We start from the raw sequence: 26,998 nt of genomic DNA on the forward strand, positions 1-26,998 counted from the left end.
TTATAAAATCTTGTTTTATATACTGTATTGTAAACTACTCTAATATTAATTACATATTATTCTATTATACATATTTTACTATATTATTATAATACTATATTACATACAGTATCAAAATATATATGCCATTATAAAACCATTATAAAGTTCAGGACCCCTGCCTTGCCTCATTGTAGGCTAATAGGATAATTCAGCCCAAAGAATAAACAGAAGTAAACAGAAGAAAAAAGGAAATTGAAATAATCAGAAGAAACAAGAATAAATAAAAAATTTCAAAACAGTTCTGAAAACCACAAGTGAAAACATGGGACATGGACGACAGGGCCATTCTTCTGTTTGAATTCCTCTTTACCAGAAGAATGTCTTAATTCTTGAGAATATCAAGGGATTATTCTCCAGTACAATGCTTGGCACATAGCAGGTACTTTTTTTTGAGTGAAAAGTGAAGGATACATTGACTTAGGGCTATGTAAGTCTTCCATAAATGTCACTGGCATCACAACCTTCATGTTGATGCCCTGAAGTCTGGTGGTGCATATTTACTTATTTTTTTTTTAATGCCTTTATTGCATCAGATGACAATCTGTTGCCATGGCCCATTGATTTGACTTTTGCAGCATCTCTTGAATATGCCTCTTTCTCTCCTCTGACAATGCCACCATTATAGGGCAGGCCCTCATGACCTCATGCCTTGAATACTGCAACAGCATGCTAGTGGGTCTGCCTCAGGTCTCTTCCCACTCCAATCCATTCTCCATTTAGCCACCAAATGATTTTCCTAAAGTACAGCTTTAACCATCACCCCTCTACTCAATACACTCCAGCAGCCTCCTATTGGCTGTAGAATCAAATACAAAATGCTCTGGCATTCAAAACCCTTCATAACCTAACCCCATTCTACCTTTCCACTCTTTTTATATCTTACTCCCAGTCATGGACTCTTCATGTTAGTAACACTGGCTTCCTCCTGGCTCTTCCATGAACAAGACACATCATTTCTCAGCCCTGGGCATTTTCTCTGGTTGACTGCCATGCCTGGACTTCTCTCCCTCTTCATCTTCACCAATCGACTTCCAGGGCTTCTTTCTTTTCTTAAACTAATTAATTTATTTTTAGTTTTCAATATTCACTTCTATAAGATTTTGGGTTCTAAAATTATCCCCCTCCCTCTCTGCCCTCCTGTCTCCCCAAGACAGCATGGAATCTGATACAGGCTATACATGTAGAATCATATCACACATATTTCCACATTAGTTATGTCATAAAAGAAGAATCAGAACAAAAAAGAAAAACCATGAGAGAAAAAAAAAAGAGAGAAAATAGTATAATAGTATGCTTCAATCTGCATTCAGACTTCATAGTTCTTTCTCTGGCAGTGGATAGCATTTTCCATCATGAGTCTTTTGGAATTATCTTAGGTCACTGCATTGTTGAGAAGAGCTAAGTCTATCAAAGTTGGTCATCACAGAATGTTTCTGTTGCTGTGTACAATGTTCTCTTGGTTCTACTCACTTCACTCAGCATCAGTTCATGTAAGTCCAGGTTTTTCTGAAGTCTGCCTGTTCATCATTTCTTAAGGAACAACAGTCTTTTATTACATTCATATAGTATAACTTATTCAGCCATTCCCCAACTGATAGTCATTCTCTGAATTTCCAATTCTTTGCCTGGCTTCTTTTAAATCCCAACAAAAATCCCATCTTTTAAAGGTAGTCTTTCTCCACCCCTCAATTTATTTCCTATTTATCCTGGGGTGTGTGTATGTGTGTGTGTGTATGTACATGCGTAATACATAGACACACACATATTAGATTATGAACTCCTTGAGGGCAGGGTCTGTCTTTTGCCTATTTTTTTTTTTAGCTTCAGTGCTTATCACAATGCCTGGCACTGAGTAGGCACATGATAAATATTTATGGAGGTGATTAAGCCACAGACAGAAAACCTTTTAGTTTAGTTTTCTCAGGTTCTATCAATGCAATCTCTACAACTGCTTTCTTCATGCAAAGGATATTGGCAGATGGAATGAACTGATGGGAGCAAACCAGACGATATTTTGTTATTGCAACTTGTGATTTTACAGTCTTTTTGCTGTAGCTTAAGGACTATTCCAGAATCTTTCCTTTAAAATTTAGTTGGATATCCTATTCAATGTGCTGAATGCTTCTGAAACATTACCTCAAAAACATAGAGAAGGTCCTGTGTATCACCTAAAAAGCAGGTTTGCTAATAAGAGGTACCACATGTCACTCTGGCTTTCTGAGATTATACAGGGTATCCCAAGTCTTAATGGAGCTTAAGCTTTCAAAAATTTAAAACTTCACTAAGACTTTTGGGACACTATATATATAGGTGCTATCAGAGGTTGGGATGAACCAGCTAAGGAATGGCTGATTCTTATGATAAATTCATGTCTCAGTTTGGGGCCATATCCAGATGTTCAGAACAATGTATCAAAAAATAAAAGCTCAGACAAAATATTTTTGGATTCCTGAAAAGACAAGTTGAACTTGTCTTACGGTTGTGTTTGAGGATCAGGAAGTAATTTCATACAATCATAGTTCAGAGTTGAAGGGCCCTTCGAGGTCACCAGGTCCAATCTTCTCATTTGAAAGAGAAATTGAGGCCCAAAGAGATTAAACAACTTGCCCAAGGTTACACATGTACTACATGGCAAAGACAGGAGTCAACCCAAAGTCCCGATGCCAAATCCAGAGCTATCACTGTTATACTGTATTGATGAATGACAGCATTTTTAAATCAAAGACAGATCCTCAGAGGAGGAACACTTGGTGCCAGTTCGTGATAGGCTCTGAGGCCCCTTTTGGAGGCAGAGGGGGAAGGAATATTGTCATTGTTATTTAACTTGTGTTGTTATACAACTTTCTAAGTGGTTTTTCTTGTTTTTCTCTTCAGATAGCTTGTACTCTCCTGATAACTTTACTCCCTCACACCACCTAGAGTATTTGAACATGAATGCATAGGACTGACTCCCTGCACCCTGAGCATTTCCCACCCAATCCATAGGTGAGTTTTGGAGATGGAGATATATCCTGTCCACAGGTGCACTGGGCCTGCCCAATCCCTTAATTGTTCATGAGAAGGTAGACATTCATGGGGTTCTCTTGCCACTCAGGCAGGCAGGCCAGGGAAGCAGCCACCTCCTCCTTGACAGGCCAGCCCCAGGTCTGGAAGAAAGGAGTCAGATTCCTCTGCACTTGGTGAGAGAACTTTTTCACCCACAGGTTCATCTTGCCAGCATTGTCATTGGGCACCCTAGATAATGTCTGGTATTCAGTGAAGAGCTGGGTGAAAGGCTCCCAGCCAAAGGCCTCCTGTAGCTGAGAGAAGAGAAAGAGAAAAGGGGGTGGAGTGAAAGGTCTGTTTCCAGCGACAACCCAGCACATGAGTATCAATGACTTCACTTTACTGCAGTAAGAGGCTCCCTCTTGAATATTAGTGACATTCCCACCATTTGAACAGAATTTCCTTCTCTCCTACACTAAACATCCATTTGGACATGATCAATCAGTCTTATTCTCTACTAGCCACCTTGGGTAAATGACTACTTTCAAGAATGCTTAATCACTCTAGTAGAAATTAGGCCTTAGTCAAATTATGACACATTGATACTATGTAATATAATCCCATGGTCATACCAATAATAATACCATAATAATGGTAAAAGAGGGGACACCCTTTGTGACTAGACCTACAAAGAATGCTTTATGGTAATGTCCAATAGTCTTTATAATCATAATTAGTTAAGAGAACATTTATCTGGGCTACATAAATTAGAATGTTTATTTCTGCAGAGACCCTTAAAAGAAACTCTGCAACATACTTTTTATCTACTCCCTCATTTATCTTCACCTTTTTACTAGGCAATAGTTAGGGATGGGACTATCACTCCCATTTTGTGGCTATACAAGTAAAGCACAGAGAAGTGGCAACAGGATATCTAGCATCATGAAGGTCCAGAATCCATGAGCTGATATAGATGGGTACCTCGGGCAAATCGCTTAAACTCTCTCAGCCTCAGTTTTCTCATCTGTATATGGTAGCACTTATGTTACAGGGTTATTGTGAGGACCAAATAAGAAAACTTGTAAAAAGCACTTTGTGAACCTTGAGGCACTATATAAATGCTAAAGGAGGAGGAGGAGGAGTAGTAGTAGTCTTCCCTTCTCCCTCAATTCATTTCCAGTACCTGCAGATAAGTCTCCAGTGCTGTCCAAACACTCCATTCTTTTAGGGGAGCCCCTTTTCTCAGGTATTCTTGTACCCTGGTCTCCCTATGTGAGGGAGTCAGTGCAGGGTGGGCCTGGCTCCGGTGGATGCCCAGCACCATCTCATGTACATAGACAGACCACAAGTTGCAGGTAGCCTCAGTTGTATGTGGGGGGAACTCCCAGACCTGCCGTTGCTGGTTGTGGCCTAGCTCATGGATGGGGCCCCAGATGCCATTAGACCTTATTTTCTTCTCATTGACTAATTCCCCCGCTGCCTTCTTGTGGCACATGACGGGGTATCCTGAATGCATCCAGCCTGTGGAGTGGAGGAAGGAAGAGAAGGCAGAGATTTCTATGTGAGAGTCCCATCTACGACCCCTAGGTTATTCTCATAATGAATCTCCCCCGCCCCATATTCTCTCATGCACAACATTTTCACACTTATATGAGAATAGATGGATTCTCTTAGTCAAAACAGGGAAGAAACATTTCTCCCATTTCACCCCACCAGTCCAGCCCCAATTTCTTATCTCTCATATAAGTGTTACATTGTTTCTATGTGCCTCTAACATTCTGTCAATTTTGGAATCATACACCTGTACCATAATGCTCCATGCATTGGGTTAAGTTTTGTGTTTTTTCCTCTTGTAGAAGCCAGGCTGTATGGTGAATAGAGTTCTGGGCCCTGAGTCAGGAAGGCCTGTGTTCCAATCCAGCCCCAGACACTTACTAGCTATGTGACCCTGGGCAAGTCACTTAATCTCTATTTGCCTCAGTTTCCTCAACTACAAAATGAGGATAACTAAAAGCACCTTCTTCCCAGGGTTGTTGTGAGGATAAAAAGGTAATACTGGTAAAGCATTTAGCACAGTGTTTGGAACATAGTAGGCACTGCATAAATGCTAGCTATTATTTTATATATTTTTACACATTGGTATATCCCCTCTGTAGCTTGGGAAGATAGGAATAGTGCAGATTATTTCCCTTTTCTTATGGTCAGCTTTAGTTATATTGTGAATTCTCCTAAAGTAAAGAACTATGCTCTTTCTTTCCCATTTGTGTAGCCTTTGGTGCTGGTCCAGGCCTCTGTAATCAGTGACTATTCCCTTAATCTAGGGCTTCCCTCTGAAATTGTCTCCATTTTATCCCGTGTAGATCATTTTTGTATTTGGTTGTCGACGAGCTGTTTTCCCTTATTAGAATGTATGGTCCTTGAGAGGAGAGATTGTCTTTTGCCTCTCTTTTTATGTCAGAATAGTGCTGGCATTCAATACGTCCTTAATAAATGCTTACTGATTTGTTGACTTGACTCCACTTATCTCTACCTGACTTCTGCCAATTCTTCAAGACCCAGAGCAGCATGTCCTTCACCTTCCACTGAACGTTCCTTAATCATTCCATTACATACTGAAGCCCCTGCTTTGAAATCATAGCATTTATTTTCTCTAGCAGTACTTTGTGAAGGCTCTTGTTCTGCACACTGAGGCACACAATAAAAGCTTACTGGAATAAGTGAATGAATGAATGAATTCCATTATTTGATTTTTGTGTTCCTTTTGAGATTTCAGTGTGGTTTTTCTCTTATTTTCCCAACTAGTTCATAAGCTCCTGCTCACTTGTACTATTACCCATCATCCATAATGCCTTCAATAGAGAAGATGATGAATAAATAATATTTGTGAACTTTGTACTGATTTCTCACATGCACAAGGCATCTCCCATCCCAACTTCCAGAACACCCACCAGCTGAGATCTGTACATCAGCCACGATCCTCTCAGGCCGAGGGAAAGGGAAGCTTATTGATGCAAGCCTGGCCACGGCTCCCATCATCTCATCCCAGAGATGAAGCAATGGCTCTGGGTCTTCCAGGTCTTGAAGATGTTCAGATGGCACTGTGAAGATGATATTGTCTGTTGCCAACTCCCCCCAGGGCACTGGGTAGTGGCGGATGGAGCTTTTCCACTCCTCCAGAGATGTCTCCCCTTTGGACAGAGATTGTGGGGTTAATGGAGCTATCATAGAATCTCAGAGACCATCTAATCCAGCCCATACCTAAACATGAACAGGAATTCCCTTCTCTCTGTTCCTGATAAGTGCTCAGTCAGCCTCTATTTGCAGACGTCCCGCTTTGGGTAATTTGCTACCTCCCAGAACAATCCATTTCACTTTGAGGAAGATCTAATTGTTAAGACTTTTTTTCCTTACATTGAGATAAAATTTGCCTCCATAAATTAAGCTCCCTCTTCATAAATTTGTTCCCTGAACCCAAACAGACTACAAATCTTCCTAATTCTACCTAACAGCCTTTTAAATATGGGAAAACTACCATATCCCTTCAAATCTTCTTTCTTCCAGGCTATATACTTGCAGTTCCTTCAATTAAGCCCCATATAACATACCCTCTAGTCATCCCGCCACCCCAGGTGCCTTTCTGTCTATGGTATAGCTCATTAATGTCTATCCTAAAATGGAGATCTGATCACAGCTTTAGGAAAGACCCAATATTACCTCCCTCCTTATGGACACTACATTGTTTTAAGTATTCCTTCATTTTTCTACTTCCTAAGGCTGAAAGTTGAAATTTTGATTTCAATAGGAGAATAACTCTAAGGGATCAGAGATTTAGAGCCAGAAGGGACTTTAAAGGTCCTTATAGGGGTTCTTAACCTTTTTTGTGCATGGGCCCTTTTAACAGCCTGGTAAAGCCTATGGACTCCTCAATTTTTAAGTACATAAAATAAAATACAGAATTACAAAAGAAACCAATTATGCTGAAATAGCTGTCAAAATATTCTTTAAAAATAAATTTGTGGATCTAGTACAACTCTGTCATTTTACTCATGAAAGAGCTAAAGTAAAATGTTCAGTATCACAACCAGTAAGTAGCAGAGTCAGGATCTGATCTCAAGTCCTTTGATTCTAAATTCAGTGCCTTTTCCCCTTTGGTATGCATCCTATCCCCATTTCTGCAGACAAAAGGCCAATCCTTGATCACCTTTCCTCATGCTCCCCTGAATTCTCCATGGACACAGGAAGTTCCCTAATGCCCCACCCTCAATACAGCTTCTTTCTCTTTACCAATCCAAGGTACTCATTATTTTCTTTCTCTATAACCTAGTCTATAATTCCTTCACCCTTTTTCCAGGTACCGTTGGGCTTAGTCTTCATGAAATCTCTACTCACCCAGCTTGAAGTAAGGAGCAGGCACAGCTCCAGTGATGGTGATTGACACAGGACCCAGGTTACTGTTCTTAGGTACAAGTACATAGATGAGGCCCCCCCAGAGGGAGGAGACTGACAGCTCTGGTCTGTTCAGGCAGCATCGGTGAATCACCACAGGTGCTCGGCAAAGCTTCTTGGCCCCACTGAGATCATCAGAGTGACAGCCAATTTGTACCTGGGAAAAGGGAGTCATGAACACAGCTAAGAACCACCGGAAAGTGTGTGCTAAATCATTTATCAGTGTCTGTCATGCAAAACTAGTCTTGAACTATGGGCATTGGGTAGGCAGTGACTCAACACTGCTAAGGGCTCATATATGCAGAAGAACAATATAGGCTCAATAAGGATTAACAAAATCATTGGTGACAGATGCATAATGAGCTGTTAAGGAAAAATAGGATGTTCTGATTATAACTCTTCAGTGATGACATTAGGAGATGAAACATCACAAATTGTCCCTCTCTGTCTGCGTTAAAGCACATATCCTGCATGGAACGAGAATCCAGTGTGACAAAACTTGGTAGCTTTTTGTCATAAGGAAAATTTTTATGTTGAAGAGAGAGGTATTCATCCCAGAAAGAGGTTGGGGGGAAGTAAAATAAAACACGGAAACTTCGGAACTTCTCTTCCTATTGGATAAAACACACCAGACCCCACACTCTCTGGATCTCTTGCTGTTTAAGATACACCATCTGATAGGATAGAATCTAGTCCAGAAACTAAACCATTTTGCTTGGAACTCCCTGGAAGGGAAATTGAGGACAAGAATAGGAAGGTAGAGGTTTAATCATAGGTATAGGTTGTTGGTGGGGGGGCTGTGGGAAAATAGGCTCACTAACATATAGTAATGTGAAGCTGCGAACTGGTACAGCCATTTTGAGATTTTGAACTATGCCTGAAAAGCAATTGAACTGTGCATACCCTTTGACCTACCTATACCAATGCAAAGCCTGTACCCTAAAGAAGTTAAAGAATGAAGAAAAGAACCTATATGTAAAAAAATATATTTATAGCAGTTCTTTTTGCAATAACAAAAACCTAGAAACCAAAAGGGAATGCCCATCTACTGTGGAACAGCTAAATAAATTATGGTTTATGAATTTAATGGAATATTACTTTGCTCTAAGAGATGAGCACTTAGTAAAGTGCCTAGCACATAGTAGGCACTTAATAAATGTGTATTGACTGACTGACAAAATGGAGGGTTTCAGAGAAAACTGGATATACTTGTAGAAACTGATAGGGTGAAGTTAGCAGAATCAGAACGATTTAGACAATAACAACAACATTATGAAGAAAAACAATTCTGCAAGACTTGAGAACTCTGACCAATGCTACAGACCATGATTCTAGATGACCAAAGATGAAATACACTGCCCACTTCCTGACAGATGAGCTTAAGATACAAAATTCAACATACATTTTTGGACATGGCCAATGTGGGAATTTGCTTTGCTTGGCTATGCATATGTATTACCATTACCATTCTTTTTATTTTCATTCTCCTTTTTCAATTAGGGGATGAGATTTGGGAAAAAGAAAACAAATGCTTGTCAGTAAAAAAAGAAAATTTTAAAACAACAGCACAACAACAAAAAGAACCAGAAGAATATGGTGGTGGCAGCCATAAAGAGAGTAAGTGGTGTTAGAGCAAGGAACAGCCATGAGGAGATATATATAAGATATATATATATATATATATATGTATATTTGTATGTATGTATGTATGATGTATGTTTGTATAGGAGAGGCAATGGGCAGGCACAGGGAGTTACCTGTAGGCCAGCAGTGGCAGCACAAGGCATCATGATGTTTGCAGTAAAGCCTCCAGGGAGGTAGAGTCCAGTGCTCACCCACACAGTAGCATCTGAAGAGAGACATAATAATGGATAGAATTCTTCTACCCTGACTCCCTCATTCTCTTTACCTCACCCAGATCTCCTATATCACCTCTCAGACCCCACCCCCAATCCCTCCTACAATCCTCATATCCTTTCTAAAGCCCTGATATCATCCCCAAGAGCTCTTATATCCCCTTTTCAGAGCCCATAGTTCCTTCTGGAGTCTTCACACTTCTTCCCAAATAATTGCTATCCTATCCTTGAACCTTAGATATCCCAACCCTTTCCCTACTTGCTTACCCTTTAACTACTCCCAATAATTCAAGCCCCATCCCCTTAAAGGAACAGGCTCTCAAGGCAACTGAAGTCCTGTGATGTCCTACTGGATTCATCCAGCCCATTCTTTCCCAACTATCCATTGGCCCTCATCCTCCATCTTTACCTGGACTAGTACCATTGATCTCCATGGTGACGGGAGGTCCTGGGGAGTACAGCTGGGATGGGCAAGTCCCATTACTAGCTCTGCGGATCAGTGAAAAGCAATCAGTCCCATTTTGAGCAAGCTCAGTGGCCATATGGAGCAGGGTGGCCTCACAGGAATTGCTGTGCACAGGGTGGTCCTGGCTGACGTGGGGGAGGCCAGTTTGTTTGAGCACCTTCCTCAGGAATCTATGTAGGGAGGCATAGGCAGGGATTCCTTCCGCAGGAATCTTCAGGAAGGCTTTACAGTCCTTTCCTAGCTTCGACTGCCAGCCTTCTGCCAAGACCTTGCTTCCTTTTACTTCATGCTGGAACTGAGACAATGCTGAGCGGAAGTGATAGTTTCCTTTACCAGGCACAAGGACAGGAAACCGGCCACTTTTTAGACTACAACCTAGGATGCTAAGGCCAAAGGGGTTGAGGATGTGGTTTCCAGGATAATCAGCCACAGCAGTCTTGCCAGGATTCTGAGAGGCCCACCACCAGGCTTGGCCACCAATCAGTAACCCTCCACCCTCTGCCACAAACTCATGGAGCTTCCTTGCCTCTTGGTCACTGTAAGCTGAACAGCAGTAAACACTTAAACCAGCGGTTAGGTGGGATTCTATGGTGCATTTCAGGCCTCTTTCAGATACCAGTGAGTACAGTTTTTTAACATTAGAGTTAACCCCAATTGTGCCCATTTGCCCTCCTGCCAGCCAGGTAATAGCATTGCACAGAAAAGGGCGCAGCGTGGGGGCGCAGAGCATGCCCTCATGAGCAGCAAGCACCACGCGACCCCGGCCATAGCGAGCAGCTGCCAGGAAGCAGCCCAAGGAAGAGTCTAGCCCGAGAGGGAAGGCCAAGGCCCCATGCACCAGAAGCTGAGAAGGCAGTCCACCAGTATTAATATCCAGTTCTGTGATGCCATCCAGGAGTTGCTGTTGGTCCTGAGAGAGGTCCTCCCCAAAGCTGAAAATGAAGCATTTGTTCCCATCAGTGGTTAAAGGAGTGATAAGGAACACAGGAGATGGGAATATTCCTGACAAAGCACAGTAGTCAGCTATTCTACATGAGCCATATTTCCAGGGCCCACTATATGTAGGGGCTTACCCAGATGCAGTCATAGAATCTGACAGCTGCAAGTGACCCCAAAATTCATCTAGTACCAGCCCTACCAGAAGCATGGATCCCTCTACAGTAAAAAGAAGCCATTCAACACCTGCTTGAACTCACTATGTCCTGAAACAGACCACTGCATTTCTGGGCTGTGCCACCTATTATGACAAGTTTGCTTTACTGACCCACCCTCAATGGTTACAGAGACTGGGGGGTGCAAAGTGGCAGAGGGCGACCACTACTGAATCTCATACAGAATTAAACACTGAAGAGGCAAGACAATCTGGATCGTGAAGAAGCTAGCAGATGACACTTTCTGGGGTAGCAGGTAGAATGTCATGCATCCAGCCAGAGAGTATGATATACTTTGTATGATGTGAGGAAACTCAATGTAATATGTGTCCACATAAAATAATAATTATAATGATAATAATAATGTATGTAGATAATAATAATGATAATAATTATGTAGAAAAAAAAGATAGGCTTCCTTACAATGAATTACAATCTTATTCCATATAATTTCTACCATTGTTCCTCGTTTTGTCCTTTGGGACTAAGAAAACAGATTCCCTCCTCCATATGACAATTCTTCAGTCACCTGAAGACAACTATTAAGCTATCATGTTGCCCTACTACTTCTCTATGCTAAACATTCTTAGTTCCTGTACTTATAAGTATGTGGCATGTTTTCCAGTGTCTTCTTCATTCTGGCCACCCGCCTTTGGACTGTATACAATCTGCCCAGCCCTTTCTGTATCAGTTCATGCAAGTCTTCCCAGGTTACTTGAAACCATTCTTTTTATCATTTCAAATAGCTTAATAATATTAAACCATAGACATTATTTTCAGCCTTTTTTTTCTTTTAGAGAAATGAGCAAAGCAAGGATTAGTATTTTTTAAAAATGTGTTTCATTGAATCCTTCCACAGAAGTTCTTTGGTACATCATGGAGGTGACTAAGTTCTTGTAGTCTAGGTCAGTGTAGAACAGATTCCAGAAGGTTCTATTAAGCCTGAAAGGAAGACTCTTTCACTGATCCAAAGATTAGTCTGCTAAGTAAGGAGAGGCTCAGTTGGCCACAAAGTGGTGATTTCTTTTTGTTCATGAGCTAGATTAAAATAAAAAACAATCCTCAAGCCTCTGTGGCCCATGTCTGCTTCTGTACTAGTGGAAGAGCTGTGTTAAAGGGGGCAGGAGAGACTAGTGATCACATTGTCCTTAGACTATCTTAATGAATACTCATTCATCTAAATGTTGGTTCTCCTTCATACTGGCCAACCACAAAGTTAATACCTACTAGAAGAAATGAAGCACATCAATATTGAAAATTTTATTATTAATAAAAGCAAAAATAAAGTTTAACATAAATGGTTGGGCAGCTCTCAATTTCTTCTTAGAGAAGGCAATTAGAGGAGTTTGGTTTGTGTCCAAAGTCAACAAGAAATATTATTTCATGGGACATTTGGTCATCCTACCCTCCTCAGTCCAGGTGAGCATAAGGAAATAATTCACTATAAAGATAGTTCATAGCATGATACATTTAGGATTAGAAGGAATCTTAGAGATTTTGTAAATAAGGAAACCATGGGCCCATATTGGTTACCTAACATTACAAAGCTAGTAAGTGGAATCCTAAAGTAGAATCCTAACCTACATCTTCTCACACCAAGTCCAGTGGTCTATCCCCTACTTCAATCTGCCTCTTATACTATTGCTAAATAGCTGCGTAAGTGAGAGCTTATGTTTCAACAGAAAATTTAAGAAGCAGCAAAATTCTATGAGGATTTGGATAAAATCCACCAAAGTGAGTCAACATAAACATTCATAAATTACAGAATTTCAACAGTTTGAATTTACCTCAATAATCATGTAGTGTATCTCATGCACAAAAGGAAGCATAACATATTCAAGAAATGGTGATCCTGATTCTGCTTAAGTACTTCTACAAGAGGGACTCACCACTTTTCAAGGCAGTACATTGCATTTTCCAAAGGCTCTATATTTTTCATGAAATAAAAATTAAGTTTGCCTCTTTGTAATTTCCACTCTTTCCTCCTAGTACTGCTCTCTGGGGCTACACAGAACCAGTCTAATCTCTCTTCCATGTAAGAAACCTTCAAATACTTGCATACAACTATCATGTCTGCCCACATCTTGTCTCCTGTAGGATAAACACATCCAGTTCCTTTAGCCTATCCTCATATGGCATATATTCAAGGTCCTAAATTATCCTGGTTTCTCTCCATGAGCACCCTCCAGTTTATCAATGTCCTTCTTAAATTATGGTGCCCACTACTTCTCTTAATATGGACCAGGATGACATTGGATTTTGTGGCTATCACATCACACTACTGATTAAAAATTTGAGTTTGTAATCCACTCTAATTTCCAGACTTTTTTGTCTAATCATGTCTCCTGTCTCTTAAACGTGTGAAGTTGAGCCTTGTTACCCAGCTGTAGGTCTTTATATTCATCCCTATTGAATGTCATCTTATTATATTCAGTCTACTGAGATCTTTTTAGATCCAAACTCTACTGTCCAATATACTAGTTTTGTGGCATCTTTAGCTTAATTAACATAACATCTAATCTTGATTCAAGTCATTGTTAGAAATAATCCTTGGAGCACAGGACCCAGAAGTATTCCATTGGACACTTCCTTCCTCACTGATGTTGAACCATTACCAACTATTCTTTGAGTCTAGACACTCTAACCAGTTTTGAATTCATGTTATTGTATTATCATATTGTCCATATCTTTTCATCTTTTCCACAAGAAAAGTATTAAATATTTTATCAAAAGCTTTGCTAAAATCCAGGTAAACCCTATCTGTGTATTCTCTACATCTACTAATTTAGTAATTCTATAAAAAAAATGAAGATAATTTCACAGTGTGGGCTGGAGTGTTCTAAATAAAACCACATTAGCTCCTTGTAATCAACACTTGCCTTTGAAGAGGTTCAACAATCACGTCTTTAGCAATTCATCCTAGAATTTTCCCAGGAATCAAAGTCAAAGTTTGAAGACTCCTCTCTTTCCTTTTCTTTAAATCAGGATGCTTTATTTGTCCTTCTTTAATCTTCTGGTTCTACTCCTGTTTGCCATGATCTTTTTTTTTCTTTTTTTAAATATAAATTTATTTATTTTTAGTTTTCAATATTTACTTCCACAATAATTTTGAGTTCCAAATTTTCACCCCATCTCACCCCTCCCCCACCCCAAAATGGCATGCATTCTGAATATCCCTTCCCCTAGTCTGTCCTCTCTTCTACCTCTTCCCCCCTTCTCTTATCCCCTTCCCCTTCTATTTTCCTGTAGGGCAGGATAGACATCTGTACCTCATTTCCTGTATTTCTTATTTCCCAGTAGCATGTGAAAACATTTTTTTAAACATATGTTTTTAAAACATTAGGTTTCAAATTTTCTCCTTTCCTCCCTCCCCACCCACCCTCACTGAAAAGGCAAGCAACTCAATATAGGTTATACATGTGCAATTATGCAAAACACGTCCATAGTAGACATGTTGTGAAAAACTAGCTCTATTTCCCTTAATCCTATCTGCTCTTCCATTTATTCTATTCTTTCTTTTGACCCTGTCCCTCCTCAGAAGTATTTGTTTCTTTCCCAATCTGCCCTCCTCTCTATCATCCCCCTGCTCTCTTGTCCCCTTCTCCCCCTATTTTCCCGTAGGGTAAAACAGATTTCTATACCCCATTGAATGTGCATGTTATTCCCTCCATAAGCCAAATCCTATGAAAATAAGATTCACTCAGTCCCTCTCACCTTCCCCCATTCCCCCCAGTGTAAGAGCCTTTTCTTTTCTGTTTTTTTTTGTGAGATAATTTACCCCATTCTACCTCTCCCTTTCTTCTTCTGTGAGTATAATCCTTTCTCATCCCTTAATTTTATTCTCCAGATATGACCCCTTAATCTTCAACTCACCTTGTGCCCTCTATCTATCTATCTACCTATCTATCTATACATACATACATACATACATACATACATACATATATTTTTATTCCTCCAACTACCCTAATATTGACAAAGGTCTCATGAGTTATAACTATCATCTTTCCATGCAGGAATGTAAACAGTTCAAACCTTAATAATTCTCTTATGTTTTCTCTTTCCTGTTTACCTCTTCATGTTCCACTTGAGTCTTATATTTGAAAATCAAATTTTCTATTCAGCTCTGGTCTTTTCATCAAGAATGCTTGAAAGTCCTCTATTTCACTGAATGACCATTTTTTCCCCTGAAGGATTATACTCAGTTTTGCTGGGTAGGTGATTCTTGGTTGTAATCCTATCTCCTTTGCCCTCCAGAATATTATATTCCATGCCCTGCAGTCCTTTAATGTAGAAGCTGATAAATCTTGTGTTATCCTGATTGTGTTTCCACAGTACTTGAATTGTTTCTGGCAGCTTGTAATATTTTCTCCTTGAACCGGGAACTCTGGAATTTGGCTACGATATTCCTAGGAGTTTTCCTTTGGGGATCTCTTTCAGGAGGAGATCTGTGGATTCTTTCAATTTCTATTTTGCCCTCTGGTTCTAAATACAGGGCAGTTTTCCTTGATAATTTCTTGAAAGATGATGTCTAGGCTCTTTTTTTGATCATGGCTTTCAGATAGTCCAATAATTTTTAAATTCTCTCTCCTGGATCTATTTTCCAGGTCAGTTGTTTTTCCAATGAGATATTTCACATTGTCTTTTATTTTTTCATTCTTTTGGATTTGTTTTACAGTGTCTTGATTTCTCATAAAGTCACTAGCTTCCAATTGCTCTATTCTAATTTTTAAGGAAGTATTTTCTTAAGTAATCTTTTGGACTTCCTTTTCCATTTGGCCAATTTTTCTTTTTAGGGCATTCTTTCCTCATTGGCTTTTTGGACTCTTTTGCCATTTGGGTTAGGCTATTTTTAAGGTGTTATTTTCTTCAGTATTTTTTTGGGTCTCCTTTAGCAAGCTGTTGACTTGTTTTTCATGATTTTCTTGCATCACTCTCATTTCTCTTCCCAGTTTTTCCTCTACTTCTCTTACTTGCTTCTCAAAATCCCTTTTCAGCTCTTCCAAGTCCTGAGACTGATTCATATTTTTATTGGGCACACTTTGGATGTAGGAGCTTTGACTTTGTTGCTTCTTTTGGTTGTATATTTTGATCTTCTTTATCATCAAAGTAAGATAATATAGTCTGACTCTTTTTGCACTGCTTGCTCATGATCCCAGCCAATTACTTGAGTTTTAAACTCTTTTTCAAGGTAAGAGTCTGCTTCCAGTGTGGAGAGTGTACTGTCCCAAGCTTCAGGGGTTTGTACAACTGTTTTCAGAGATACTTGTAGGTACCTGTAAATTTTCAGTTCTTCCAAGGTGGTATGATAAGGGGTGAGGTGTTTACTCCTTTACTGGCCTGTGCTGTGGTCTATTAGTGACCACAAGTACTCCTTTCTGTCCTGTAACTGTGAAGTGGGTTTCCTCTCCACAGCCATTACAAGCTCCACTATGTCAGTGCTCCTCCTCACTCTAGGACCACCGCCCAGAACTGTGACCCAGATCCAAACACGGGCAAAGCAAGAGATTCCTGCCTCAGCACTGGCAAAGAGATCCCTGCAATCCCCCTCTGATCAGCCACTCGATTTCCCCTTAATCTATGGACTGGAAGCTCAGGAGGCAGCTGCCCCTCCCAGGGCCGCACTCTGGGGGGAATGGAGCCAAGATCCTGTACTCCTCTCTTAGCACCGCAGAAACAGACTTTTCCCACTGATCTTCTAAGTTGTCTTTGGTGTTTGTAGATTGAGGAGTCTGGAAGCTGCCACAGCTGCCTGCGATTCAGTCCTCTGAGGCCTGCTCAGGGATCACTGTGGCCTGTGTGCCCATGCCCCACTGTGCTCTTCTACTAGCCCTGCACGATATACCTTTCTGATCAACCATCCAGGTTGTCTTGGGCTGGAAATTTGCTTTACTCTGTCTTTTTGTGAGTTCTGATGCTTTAGAATTTATTTAGAGCAATTTTTTTATAAGTATTTGGAGGGGTTTGGGGGAGAGCTGAAGCAAGTCACTGCTTTCACTCTGCCATCTTGGCTCCGCCCCCCCATGATCTTTCAAATATTACTGACAACAGATTAATAATCACCTATGCCAGTTCACTCAGCATCCAAGGATAACACTCTTTCTATCCTTTTTTTTTTGTCTTGACATAGCTAAGAACAAACATTTTTATTGTTCTTAGTTTTGCTTGCTGGCCTCAAATTGCTGGGGCTTTAGCATTGCTGACATTATTTTTCTAGCACTACACTGTGAATTTAATGTAAATGGGGACAGGAAAAGATGGGAGAAACTATTTTGGAAAATGTGACTTGAAACTAAAAAATGAAAAAGAAGTGTAGACCATTTAGAAGCCTCATAATAATAGGTGATGTTCATAAAGCATTTTACACATATTTCCTCATCTGATCACACAATAACCCTGTGTAATAGGTTTCATTTTTACCCCCTTTTTATAAAGAAACTAAGACTCAGAGAGATGCAAGGCCACATAGCTTTTAAGTGCTAGGAAGGATTTGAAATCAGGCTTTCTGATTCCTGGTCTAGAGCTCTATCTTCCAGAGTATAATGCTTCTCCTCAAGAGGAAGAATACCGTAGATAAAGTGAGCAATACATAATATTTTTTAACGGGATTCTACATGTCAGTTTTGTCAGTGAACAGTCATTTCAGTCATGTCCAACTCTTTGTCACCCCCATATGGGGTTTTCTTGGCAAAGATACTAGAGAAGTTTTCCATTGCCTTCTCTGGCTCAATTTACAGATGAGGAAACTGAGGTAAACAGGGTGAAGTAACTTGCTCAGGGTCACACAGCTAGTAAGTGTCTGAGACAAATGACTGGTGCTTCAACCACCACATCACCTTCCTGCTATTATCATAGCAATCTACCCTCACTGGCAAAACAAAGGTTATGAAGAATGTATGTTACCTGTATTATGACATGCAGCTTCCATATATAGCCCATTCCATTAGTCAAAAAGATTGGCCACTAGGGGTGAATTTTTTGGCATTAGTAACCCATAAGATAAAAATAGCAGCCTTCAGCTCTCCATGGGCAGGGCCTAACTGGTTTTTCAGCACACAGGTGCTCAACATGGGTAATGAGCTCAGCCCAAAACTGAGTAAGAGATTTGAGCCTGGGCTAGATTGGTCAGGAAAGTGGAGTTCTAGACCCTTCATACCATGATTTGGAGAAAAGAACACTGGTTGTCTGATCAGAGAACTCGGGTTTGACTCAACTCTGCTATTTAAAAGTTGTGTGGTGTTGAGCAAGTCACTTTACTTTGGAAGAAGAACTTAGGTTAGATGCTAATTTAACTTTTAATTCTATTGTCTCAAGATATCATGTCAGTGGCAGAAGAATGAGAAAATGTAATTAGGGATTATGTGATAGGCATCTGAATGCAAGGAGCAAAGTAGGCCTAGGGAGCAAGAGGGCAGGCAGGGTCCTCCATGTTTCAAATTGGGATTCAGAGACTATCAAAAAAAAAAAGAAGAAGAAGAAATCCCCTACACTAATGCTAGAATTTCCCTGGATAAGTTTCTGTTCTGCTGTTGCTGGGATTTTTTGAGACAGGGTATCCCCATCTTGCCTAGACTGGAAGTGCGATGATCACGCACAGGCCCAATCTCAACACTGATTGGCATGGAAGCTTTAACCTGCTTTGTTTCTTCCACCTGGGCTGGCTCGTCTTTTCTTAATTAGCTTAGCGATCTTCTGTTCCCGAGGTCTCACCATACTGATGTGTGATAGCGCTAATACAAAATTGGCTTTTTTCCTATTGAAGCTCAGAGCTCCAGAGCTCCAGAGATCCTCCAGCCTCAGACTCCCCAGACTCAGAGGAGCAGGGAGTTTAGGCACGGAATAAGAATAAGAGATTGGCCTGGGTCCTGCATCAATTTTGAGGATTCCTGGAAAATTAATAGTATCAGTGAAGTCCATGGTATAGTACAGGATGTTATCTCTTACATTTATTTTGGATAGATGGCCAGAGCACTGGGCTTAGAATCAGGAAGATGTGAGTTCAAACGTAGCCTCACCTACTTCCTAGCTGAGTGACTCTGGGCAAGTCATTTAACCTCTGTCTGCCTCAGTGTCCTCATTTGTAAGAGGGGAATAAAAAGAGTGTTTACTTCCCAGGGCTGCTGTAATGACCATATGAGATAATATTTTTAAAGCACTTAGCACAGTTGCTGGCATATAGCAGGCACTTAATAAATGTTTATTTCCTTCCTTCTCTTGGATCATCAAACATCACAGAGTTGCTAAATACTTTACACAGAGAGTTCAGTTAGGAGAGCTTTGCCTTTCTCAGTAGCACCTCCAAATAAAGAAGCAGTAAGTGAATGAATAGAACTAGCTGCTTCTTGAACTCAATGAAATAAAGAACAAGAAGCAAAAAAATCTTGAGATTATTAAATTTTTCGCCCAACTTCTACAATTTCCACCTCAGTGTCTAACTGATTGCCTTGATCCTTTATTCTACAGAAAAAAGATACTTTGGCTCCAGAACCCCCAGGTTCCAGCTCTAATAAACCATCCTCCCCTTTTTACATTTTGCTAAAGAGCTAAAAATGTTTCCATGCTTCTGTTCTGAGTAAATGCACTGTAAATTTCTCAGTTACAGATAACAGTTATTGTTTGTTAGAATGTTCTACCTCATATGTGAGTTGCTAGATTTTATACTAAAGATCAGAGGCTTTCTGTGAGGAAAAGAATAAATCTCTTTTTTTCCATCAATTTTAGGGTGCCAATGATTTTTTTGTCTTATCCTTTGACCAGCCAATACCTCCTCCCAAACACTGTTCTTTTCCCTACCCATTTTGCTAGTTGCCACCCACAAAAATGAGCAGAAGTCTGTCTTAAGGCTTGAAGGACCATGTCTCCACACCTCAGGTCAACCTACTCAGCCCTACCCAGACCTACCCAGCCCAGCCTAAACCTATAATTGTCTCAAATCCCTAAAATGACACATTTTAAGCTTTTAAAGACCATATTTGAGCTGCCCAGCCAAATAGCTTTCATTTATAACATTGCTACAGAAATAAATGACCTCTACAATGCTGTTTCAAGTAAAATCGTGTTTTCCCAGAACTGATTCCTGATACTAGGTGGGTTATGCCTATACAGCACAAAATGAGAGTTTAAGGGCAGAGAATCCAGAGAGTTAAGAAGTGATCCAAAGCCTGTGGGTTAATAGGGGAAACTCATCAACATGGAGGAGATTCTTTTCTGACAGTAAGAGGTTGGGAGGTAAAAGTCTGGAGTCAGGGGGACTGAAAAATATTTTGGCGTGGTGGAAAGGGAGCTGGATTTGAAGTTGGGAGAGGTGGGTTTGAATTCTGACTCTGCTACTTTGGTTGACGGTCTTTGTGCAAGTCACTTAACTATCTTGGGTCCCAGCTTCCTCATCTGTAAAATGAGGGGGTTGAACCACATGACTTTTGAAGGTCTCTTTTAGCTCTGAATCTATGACCCTATGATTTTTCACTACCTGCTTAAGGAATACAGTAGGAGTTAGGCAGCAGCAGGAGCTCCATGGGGGCTAGGCCCTGACAAAGTGCCATCAGTTCAGTGCACTTAGTAGGTCTGATAGCATATATTTATAAGTGGGCCCAATCAGCACGATTCCAATTTCCAGCATTGCTCAACTGGGGAACAGTGACAGCCAGTTTGGATGGTGAGATTTACTTGGGATTAGGGACTTTGAGTGTGGAAAAACAGGTTTGGTTGGCAGGATATGACTCTTAGGAAACTAACAAGAAAATGGATTTGGACACAGGATCAAGAAAATGTCACCTCCCTGCTGCAGAATCAACACAGAATAAGTGACCTTCCAATCAGATGTGGAAATAAATTAAAAAAAAACCAACACGATTTAGTGACGAAACTAGAGTATTAACAGAAAACTGCCTAGATGTCTCCAAGCTCCTGTAATTAAGGTAAAGTTAGCAGTGATTATCTCAATTCAGAATTCTAAAGAAATTAGGGTGTGTCCCAGGATTGCCTTAGGGGAAAAAATGACTAATTGTAAATAAAGTACCAGCCAATCTCTTTTCTGACTATATTTGAGCTGCAAAAAAATTAAAAGAGCAGAACGGGTATAACCCGTCCTTCTAGGATTAAAATCAGAGGTAAAAATGAATATTAATTTGATTTAATCCATTCTTCTGAGTAACACTATTTCTTCCTCCCAGTCCTAAAAGATACTTTAGGATATGGCCTATTCTTACATCAGATTCCTATGCCCAATTTTACAGATGAGGAAACTGAGGTAGACAGAGGTTAAATGACTTGAGTGGCACAGCCAATAAATGTTGAAGGCTTTGAATCCAAGTGCCTTCTTTCTGACAGTATGTCATTGGGACCTCCCTTGAAACTGATAGGTGGTAGGTTGGCCTTCAGATGTGGCTGATCATGCCCCTCTCTGACCCTCAGTGAATGCCAGGTGTTCCCTGAGAGACAGTTACCTCCAGCAATACTTGACCAGAAAAACATATTCCATCTCAATCAAGTCTTCACTAGCTTGGTCTCCTCCTGGGCAGAACAGGTCACCCGCAATTGGATGAGAGGAAAAGCAAAGACAGAGGACCATGTCCCTGGGGGAAAACCTAGCTCAGATTGGCTTCTGTTTACAGGGTAAAACACACACACACACACACACACACACACACACACACACAAACCCAAGGGTTCCTACACAGGTAGCTGCCTCGGGGGTTGGGGGCAATTCCTCAGCCAGTTTGGGAAAAGTCTCTTGACCTAGGCTAGGGATAAGGAACCTGTGGCTTTCTAGGTCCTCGGGTACAGCCTTTTGACTGAGTCCAAGTTTTACAGAACAAATCATTTTACTAAGGGGATTTATTCTGTGAAGTTTGGATTCAGTCAAAGGGCTGCACTTGAGAACCTAGGGGGCCACATGTGGCCTCGAGGCCACAGGTTCCCAACCCCTGACTAAAAGGTAGGTTAAAAGATGGAGCTTTTGCCAGAAATGGGTGTATTACAGATTAATCTTAAACTTCAAATGATATAGCATTAATATTATTTTCCTCAATCTGAACTTAGGTCTTCCTGACTCTAAGTCCAGCACCTTATCAACTATACCACTTAGCTGCCTGATAAACAAATCTAGCGTCCAGGCCTGGGAATAATAATTGCTTATGATAGTACCCTCACCACCCTCCTGGCCTTGTAGTTTCCAACATCTCAGCTCCAACTGGCTCTTTGTAGCAGGGAACATCATTTCCTATGTCTGTCACTACAATCCCGGCGACTTTGAGGAGGCCTATAAACCTGCTAGTATTCGTGAAGTGGATTCTAGTCATATCCATTCCCAGCAAGTTAGACAGCACCTTGTCAGGGTCAGGCTAACAGGCCAAATGTTTGCCTTGATCTCCACAGAACAATTTGCAGAATCACATAATACCCACATATAGTCTGACCATGTCAGATTAGAGAAGGAGCATAACATTGTAACACTTCATCTCCATGGAGCCTAAATATCTCTTAATCGAGCCTAAGACAGATTTAGCTTTTGTATTTTGGTTGCCATAGCACTGTTAACGGATATTGAGTTTGCACCACACTAAGAACCCAAAAGATCTTTTGCAGAAGAGCTATCTAGACAAACCTGTCTCATTCTGCAGTTTTGAAGTTGATCTTTTGATCCTAGGTAAAAGATTTTACATTTATCCAGAATAATTTCCATCTTCTTGGATTCAGCTAAATGCCTGTTGATAACTTTTTGGATACTGATTTCGACATGCATGCCATCTATGCTTTTATCCAAGACCCTGATTAAATGTTGAGCAGCACACACCTAGGCACAGATCTATAGAACACAACAACCAGAAAATACCTTCTAATAAGAAACCATTAATCACTACTCCTCAGATCTGACAATTTGGACCAATTCTGCTGTTTTGTTTTTTGGTTGGACAATGGGATCAAGTGACTTGCCCAGGGTCATACAGCTAGTTAGTGTTATGTGTCTGAGGTCACATTTGAACTCAGGTCCTCGTGAATCCAGTGCCAGTGCTATATCCATTGGGCCACCTAGCTGCCCCCAATTTGGACCAATTCTGAACCCACACCTTTCTGTCTTGTCTACAAAGATAGCACCAGAGCATAGCATTTGTAAAATGTTTTGCTAATGTCTACATACAGTCTATCATTAGATGCAGCTAAGAAGTACAGCAGATAGAGTATTGCGCATGGAAAAGAAAGACCTGAATTCAAATCCAACCTCTGATACTTGATAGCTGTGTGATCCTGGGCAACTCACTAAACCTCTGTCTGCCTCAGTTTCATCATGGGGATAAGAATAGTACCTACCTCCCAGGATTGCTGTAAAGATTAAATATCTGTAAAGCACTTAACAAAGTGCCTAGTACTTAGTAGGCACTTAATAAATGCTTGTTCCATCTTCTCCTAGAATACCTTGTTGATTTACCACTCTACTAATCCTATCAAAAAAGGAAATAAGGTTAATTGGCATAATCTATTCTTGATGAAGCCATACTAGCTCTTTAAAGCTATTGATACCATTTCTAGATATTCACCATTTAACTTTGTGAACATACAGTAACCATCCTGTCAAATAAAACTGTCTAGAATTTGGATAGGAATTCAAATAAATGCCACATTCTTCCCTTTTTTGAAAATCAAAATAACATTAGTACTCATGTCCTACAGGGCTCCCTCCCATTCTCCCCAATCTCTTATTTAAAGATCCTTGTCAACAGGATCATATTTGCTGGCATTTTCAGTACCTAGATGTAAAGTTCATCTGGGCCTAGTGATTTAAATTCATCAAGAACACAACTACTGTGTCCTTATTTGTCTTTCTATTCAATCCTTCTCTGTTCCCTTTTCTAAAATGGACACTGATATTCATATGACAGTGATCCCACAGCTCCCCTTCTAACCAAATACTGATGGATAGTTCTGTCTGTCCATAGCATTCCTGTGACCTGACAGTACAAATGAGACTTATTCGTCTCAAAATGTCTAGTTCTAGTACTGTTTCATTAAGGGGACTATGTCTGCTTCTTAATATAACCCTTACTATACCCATGATACTCACCTGACTGTAAGTGGAATTTTAGGTACTTTCTTAGAGACCTTGAGGAAATCTGTGCCGCCATAGGTATCTGTGAAGTATACACCAGCTACACTGGTCACCTGATTTCCAGGGAAGCTGGACAAAACCTTGTCACGTCCATGTTGACTGGCCCAATACCAGGCTTGGCCCCCAGTGAGTAAGCCCCCACCATTTTTCACAAATTGAATCATCTCTTTGGCCAAGGAACTGTTATAGGCATTGATGCAGTAAACTCCTAAGGAGTTCTGAAGGCCATCCGTGGTCTGCACCTTCATCCCAGAGTCACAGAGAATGCCAGTGAGAGATTCCACAGATGTGTGCACTCCAACAGCAGCTCCTGGGCTGAGGTTGAGCCAGCCCACAGCATTGCAAAGAAACTGAGCCAACATGCTATCTTGCAGGTAGCCTTCATGGGACATGACCACCATTCGGCCCTGGCCATAACGCGAGGCAGCAATAAGGACCTGACCATTCTTATTCACCAGTACTGGGAAGGCAGCTTCACCCACCAGCAGCAGTTCACAAGGGATAGGGCCTTTGGGGAGATTCCAACTGTTCAGCCCTTTCACTAGGACCTCAAAATCATCTGATGGAGATGTCATTGTGGCTTTTCTTTTTTTTGCCTGCTGTGGGGAGAGAAGCAAAATTTCAGATGGGTGATATAGCCCTAATCCTGTCCCTCCCTCCACAGAATCTGGCACACAGTAGGTGCTTAATAAATGCTTATATCCTTCTGCTCCTAGAATTCCTTGTTGATGTGCTAGTCTACTAACCCTGTCAATGAAGGAAATGAGGTTAATCTGACACAATCTGTTCTTGATCAAGCCATGCTGGCTCATTTTGGTCATCATTTCCATTTCTAGATGTCCACCATCTAATTTTCTGGACATTCACTAATAATCCTTTTAATGAAACATGCTAGATTTTGGCTAGGAATTAAAGAAAGCTCATTAGCCCACATAGTATGCAAATTCCATTCACTTCCCTTTTTTTTTTCTGAAAATAGAAAACATTAGTCCACTGGTCCTCTTCCCTCTAAAAATACTGGAGAAGAATGAGATAAACAGCAGCAGCTCTTTGGTTTACATAGGTTCATTTGTAGGCTTCAGAGGGATTTAAAGACAGTAATGAATTTCTTCTGTGACCTGGGAATTTCTCCCCATTCTACAAGTGAGAAAACTGAAGTAAGGAACTCAGTGAACACAGTCACCAGGGAAGTCAGCAGGTGACACCAAAGAGAATGAATTTTACCCATGTCCTTATAGGTGCATAGTCACACTCAGCCAAACGCAGATCATCCTCTTCCATGAAGAAGAAGGAGAGGGAAGGGGACAAGAATTTATCAAGTGCCTCTCAGGTACCAAGCACTGTGCTAAGAGCTTTACAGATAGTTAACTTGACCCTGACAACAGCCCTGGGAGGGAGGAGCTATTATTATTCTCATTTTACAGTTGGGGAAGCTGAGGCAAACAGGGGTTAAGCGACTAGTCCAGGAAAACACAGCTAGTAAGTGTCTGAGGCTGAATTTGAACTCAGATCTTCCAGACTCCAGACCAAGGCTCTATGCAGTGTGCTCCAGAGAAGCTATGGGGATAAAGGAAAGGACAATCAGCTCAGAGAGGCTTCCCGTAGTTATCACCCCAGGCAGAATCTAAACTGTACTGGAAACTCCCTGGTAGGATTCTAGGAAAAAGAAGATTAGAAAACCCAAGCTATGCCAGACTCACTTCCCCACAGGCACTGGAGATGTGCATATCGCATTACCTTCCACTCCATACTTACTCTCTCCTTAACTCCCCTCAGTCTATCGTTTGTCCTACATGCTCTCCTGAAACTGTTCTCTAAAGACATCGCTGACCTCCTAACTTCCAAATCTCCTGGCCTTTTCTCAGTCCCCATGCTCCCTGACCTCTACTTTTCTGCCCTGTTTTTCTGGGTCCTGGCCCACCACACTGCGGTTTTTTTTCCGGGATCATAAACCTCTAGGGCTAGAAGGAACTTTAGACGCCATTTAGTCTTCATTTTTACAGATAAGAAAGTAGCCATTAAGGGAATTTCCCAGGATCACACAGGAGTGCGTCAGAGGCATTTTCTCTGATTCTCAATCCTATAGTAGTCTCTGGGTGCTCCCCAATCTGGGAGTCTGAGATTTGCCTTTGAACTAGATGAGTGACAAAATGATTCTATGATACTGCTCTGGGAGGGGATGTGTTTCAGACTTGAATGGGGCCATAAATATTAAGGGGCAAATATAAAGAGACAGAGAAAAGCCCCGAGATCAATGAGTAGAACTCCTTTGTCACTTTGAAGCTGCAGAGATTATTTATTTATATATACATCCCATTTGCAAGTCCACAGATAACCGTCTATACCCCAAAACTGTTACCTGCTCACTTCCTAATTCATGCACCCAGCCCAGGAAACCAGATTGCTCTCCTTTGGAGGGGCCCGGGTGCGGGATGGGGGTGGGGGAGGAAGATCCTTCTGTCCAAGACCCAGAGAAAGGAGAAAACTCACACTCCCGTCCTTTTGCTTCACCTCCGGGATCACAAGTAGAAAGGAGAGGGCTCCTGAGAAGTGAAAAGGATGAAAAAGTGAGACTAGAGACTTATACAGCAGCAGGAGGGGTGTGTCTGAGTTTCCCTCCTTTCCACTTCCTGGTTGGTTTGGCTACTGGCCTGAGTGAGGTGGAGCTTGCTGGGAGACAGAGCTGCTCCCTGCGCCTGCTTATTTCTAGGCCTCTGATGTCATTCAGGGACTGCGGCCTAAGCATCATGCTATTTAAAAAGTAGAAGGGAAAGGGGAAGGAGAGGTATAAGAGGAATGAAAAGGAGAGGGAGAAGGGGAGGGAAAGGAGAAGGGAAAGGGGAAGAGGAAAAGGGGAAGGAGAAGGGGAAGGAGAAAGGGAAAGGGAATGATAAAGACTGAGGGGGACCTGGGGGAAAAAGAGGAGCAGAGAGGGATTCAGAGGACA

At 41.1% G+C, this 26,998-nt stretch overlaps 1 protein-coding gene across 4 annotated transcripts; it reads right to left on the minus strand.

Moving 5' to 3' along the window:
* Nucleotides 1-26,670, minus strand: LOC110216327 (TRPM8 channel-associated factor 2-like). Of its 4 annotated transcripts, none has more exons than XM_020998130.2 (8): nucleotides 26,542-26,670; nucleotides 24,007-24,650; nucleotides 9,739-10,727; nucleotides 9,231-9,322; nucleotides 7,417-7,630; nucleotides 5,976-6,215; nucleotides 4,211-4,548; nucleotides 1-3,341 (listed from the first exon to the last, which is right to left on the minus strand). In XM_020998130.2, exons 2-8 carry the CDS (start codon nucleotides 24,624-24,626, stop codon nucleotides 3,087-3,089), a joined length of 2,748 nt encoding a protein of 915 aa, XP_020853789.1. In that variant the 5' UTR covers nucleotides 24,627-24,650; nucleotides 26,542-26,670; the 3' UTR covers nucleotides 1-3,086. The 4 variants fall into 4 exon arrangements, with proteins under 4 accessions (XP_020853789.1, XP_020853791.1, XP_020853790.1 ...); XM_020998132.2 differs by having other exon boundaries at nucleotides 24,007-24,647; nucleotides 26,542-26,620; XM_020998131.2 differs by lacking the exon at nucleotides 26,542-26,670 and adding an exon at nucleotides 26,411-26,491.
* Nucleotides 26,671-26,998: the final 328 nt, after the last annotated feature.

Source organism: Phascolarctos cinereus, unplaced genomic scaffold, assembly GCF_003287225.1.
Source record: "Phascolarctos cinereus isolate Bilbo 61053 unplaced genomic scaffold, phaCin_HiC Scaffold_1;HRSCAF=81, whole genome shotgun sequence".
In the NCBI taxonomy this organism is placed as follows: domain Eukaryota; kingdom Metazoa; phylum Chordata; class Mammalia; order Diprotodontia; family Phascolarctidae; genus Phascolarctos; species Phascolarctos cinereus.

Bases quoted from the DNA above. Each gene is read 5' to 3' on its own strand.
- LOC110216327 (XM_020998130.2), bottom strand. From the start codon at position 24,626: ATGACATCTCCATCAGATGATTTTGAGGTCCTAGTGAAAGGGCTGAAC. The intron at 10,728-24,006 runs GTGAGTATCATG...CTTCATTTTCAG, and splicing joins AAAATTCCACTTACAGTCAG to CTTTGGGGAGGACCTCTCTC. The intron at 6,216-7,416 runs GTGAGTAGAGAT...CTCTGTCCAAAG, and splicing joins TGCTCCTTACTTCAAGCTGG to GGGAGACATCTCTGGAGGAG.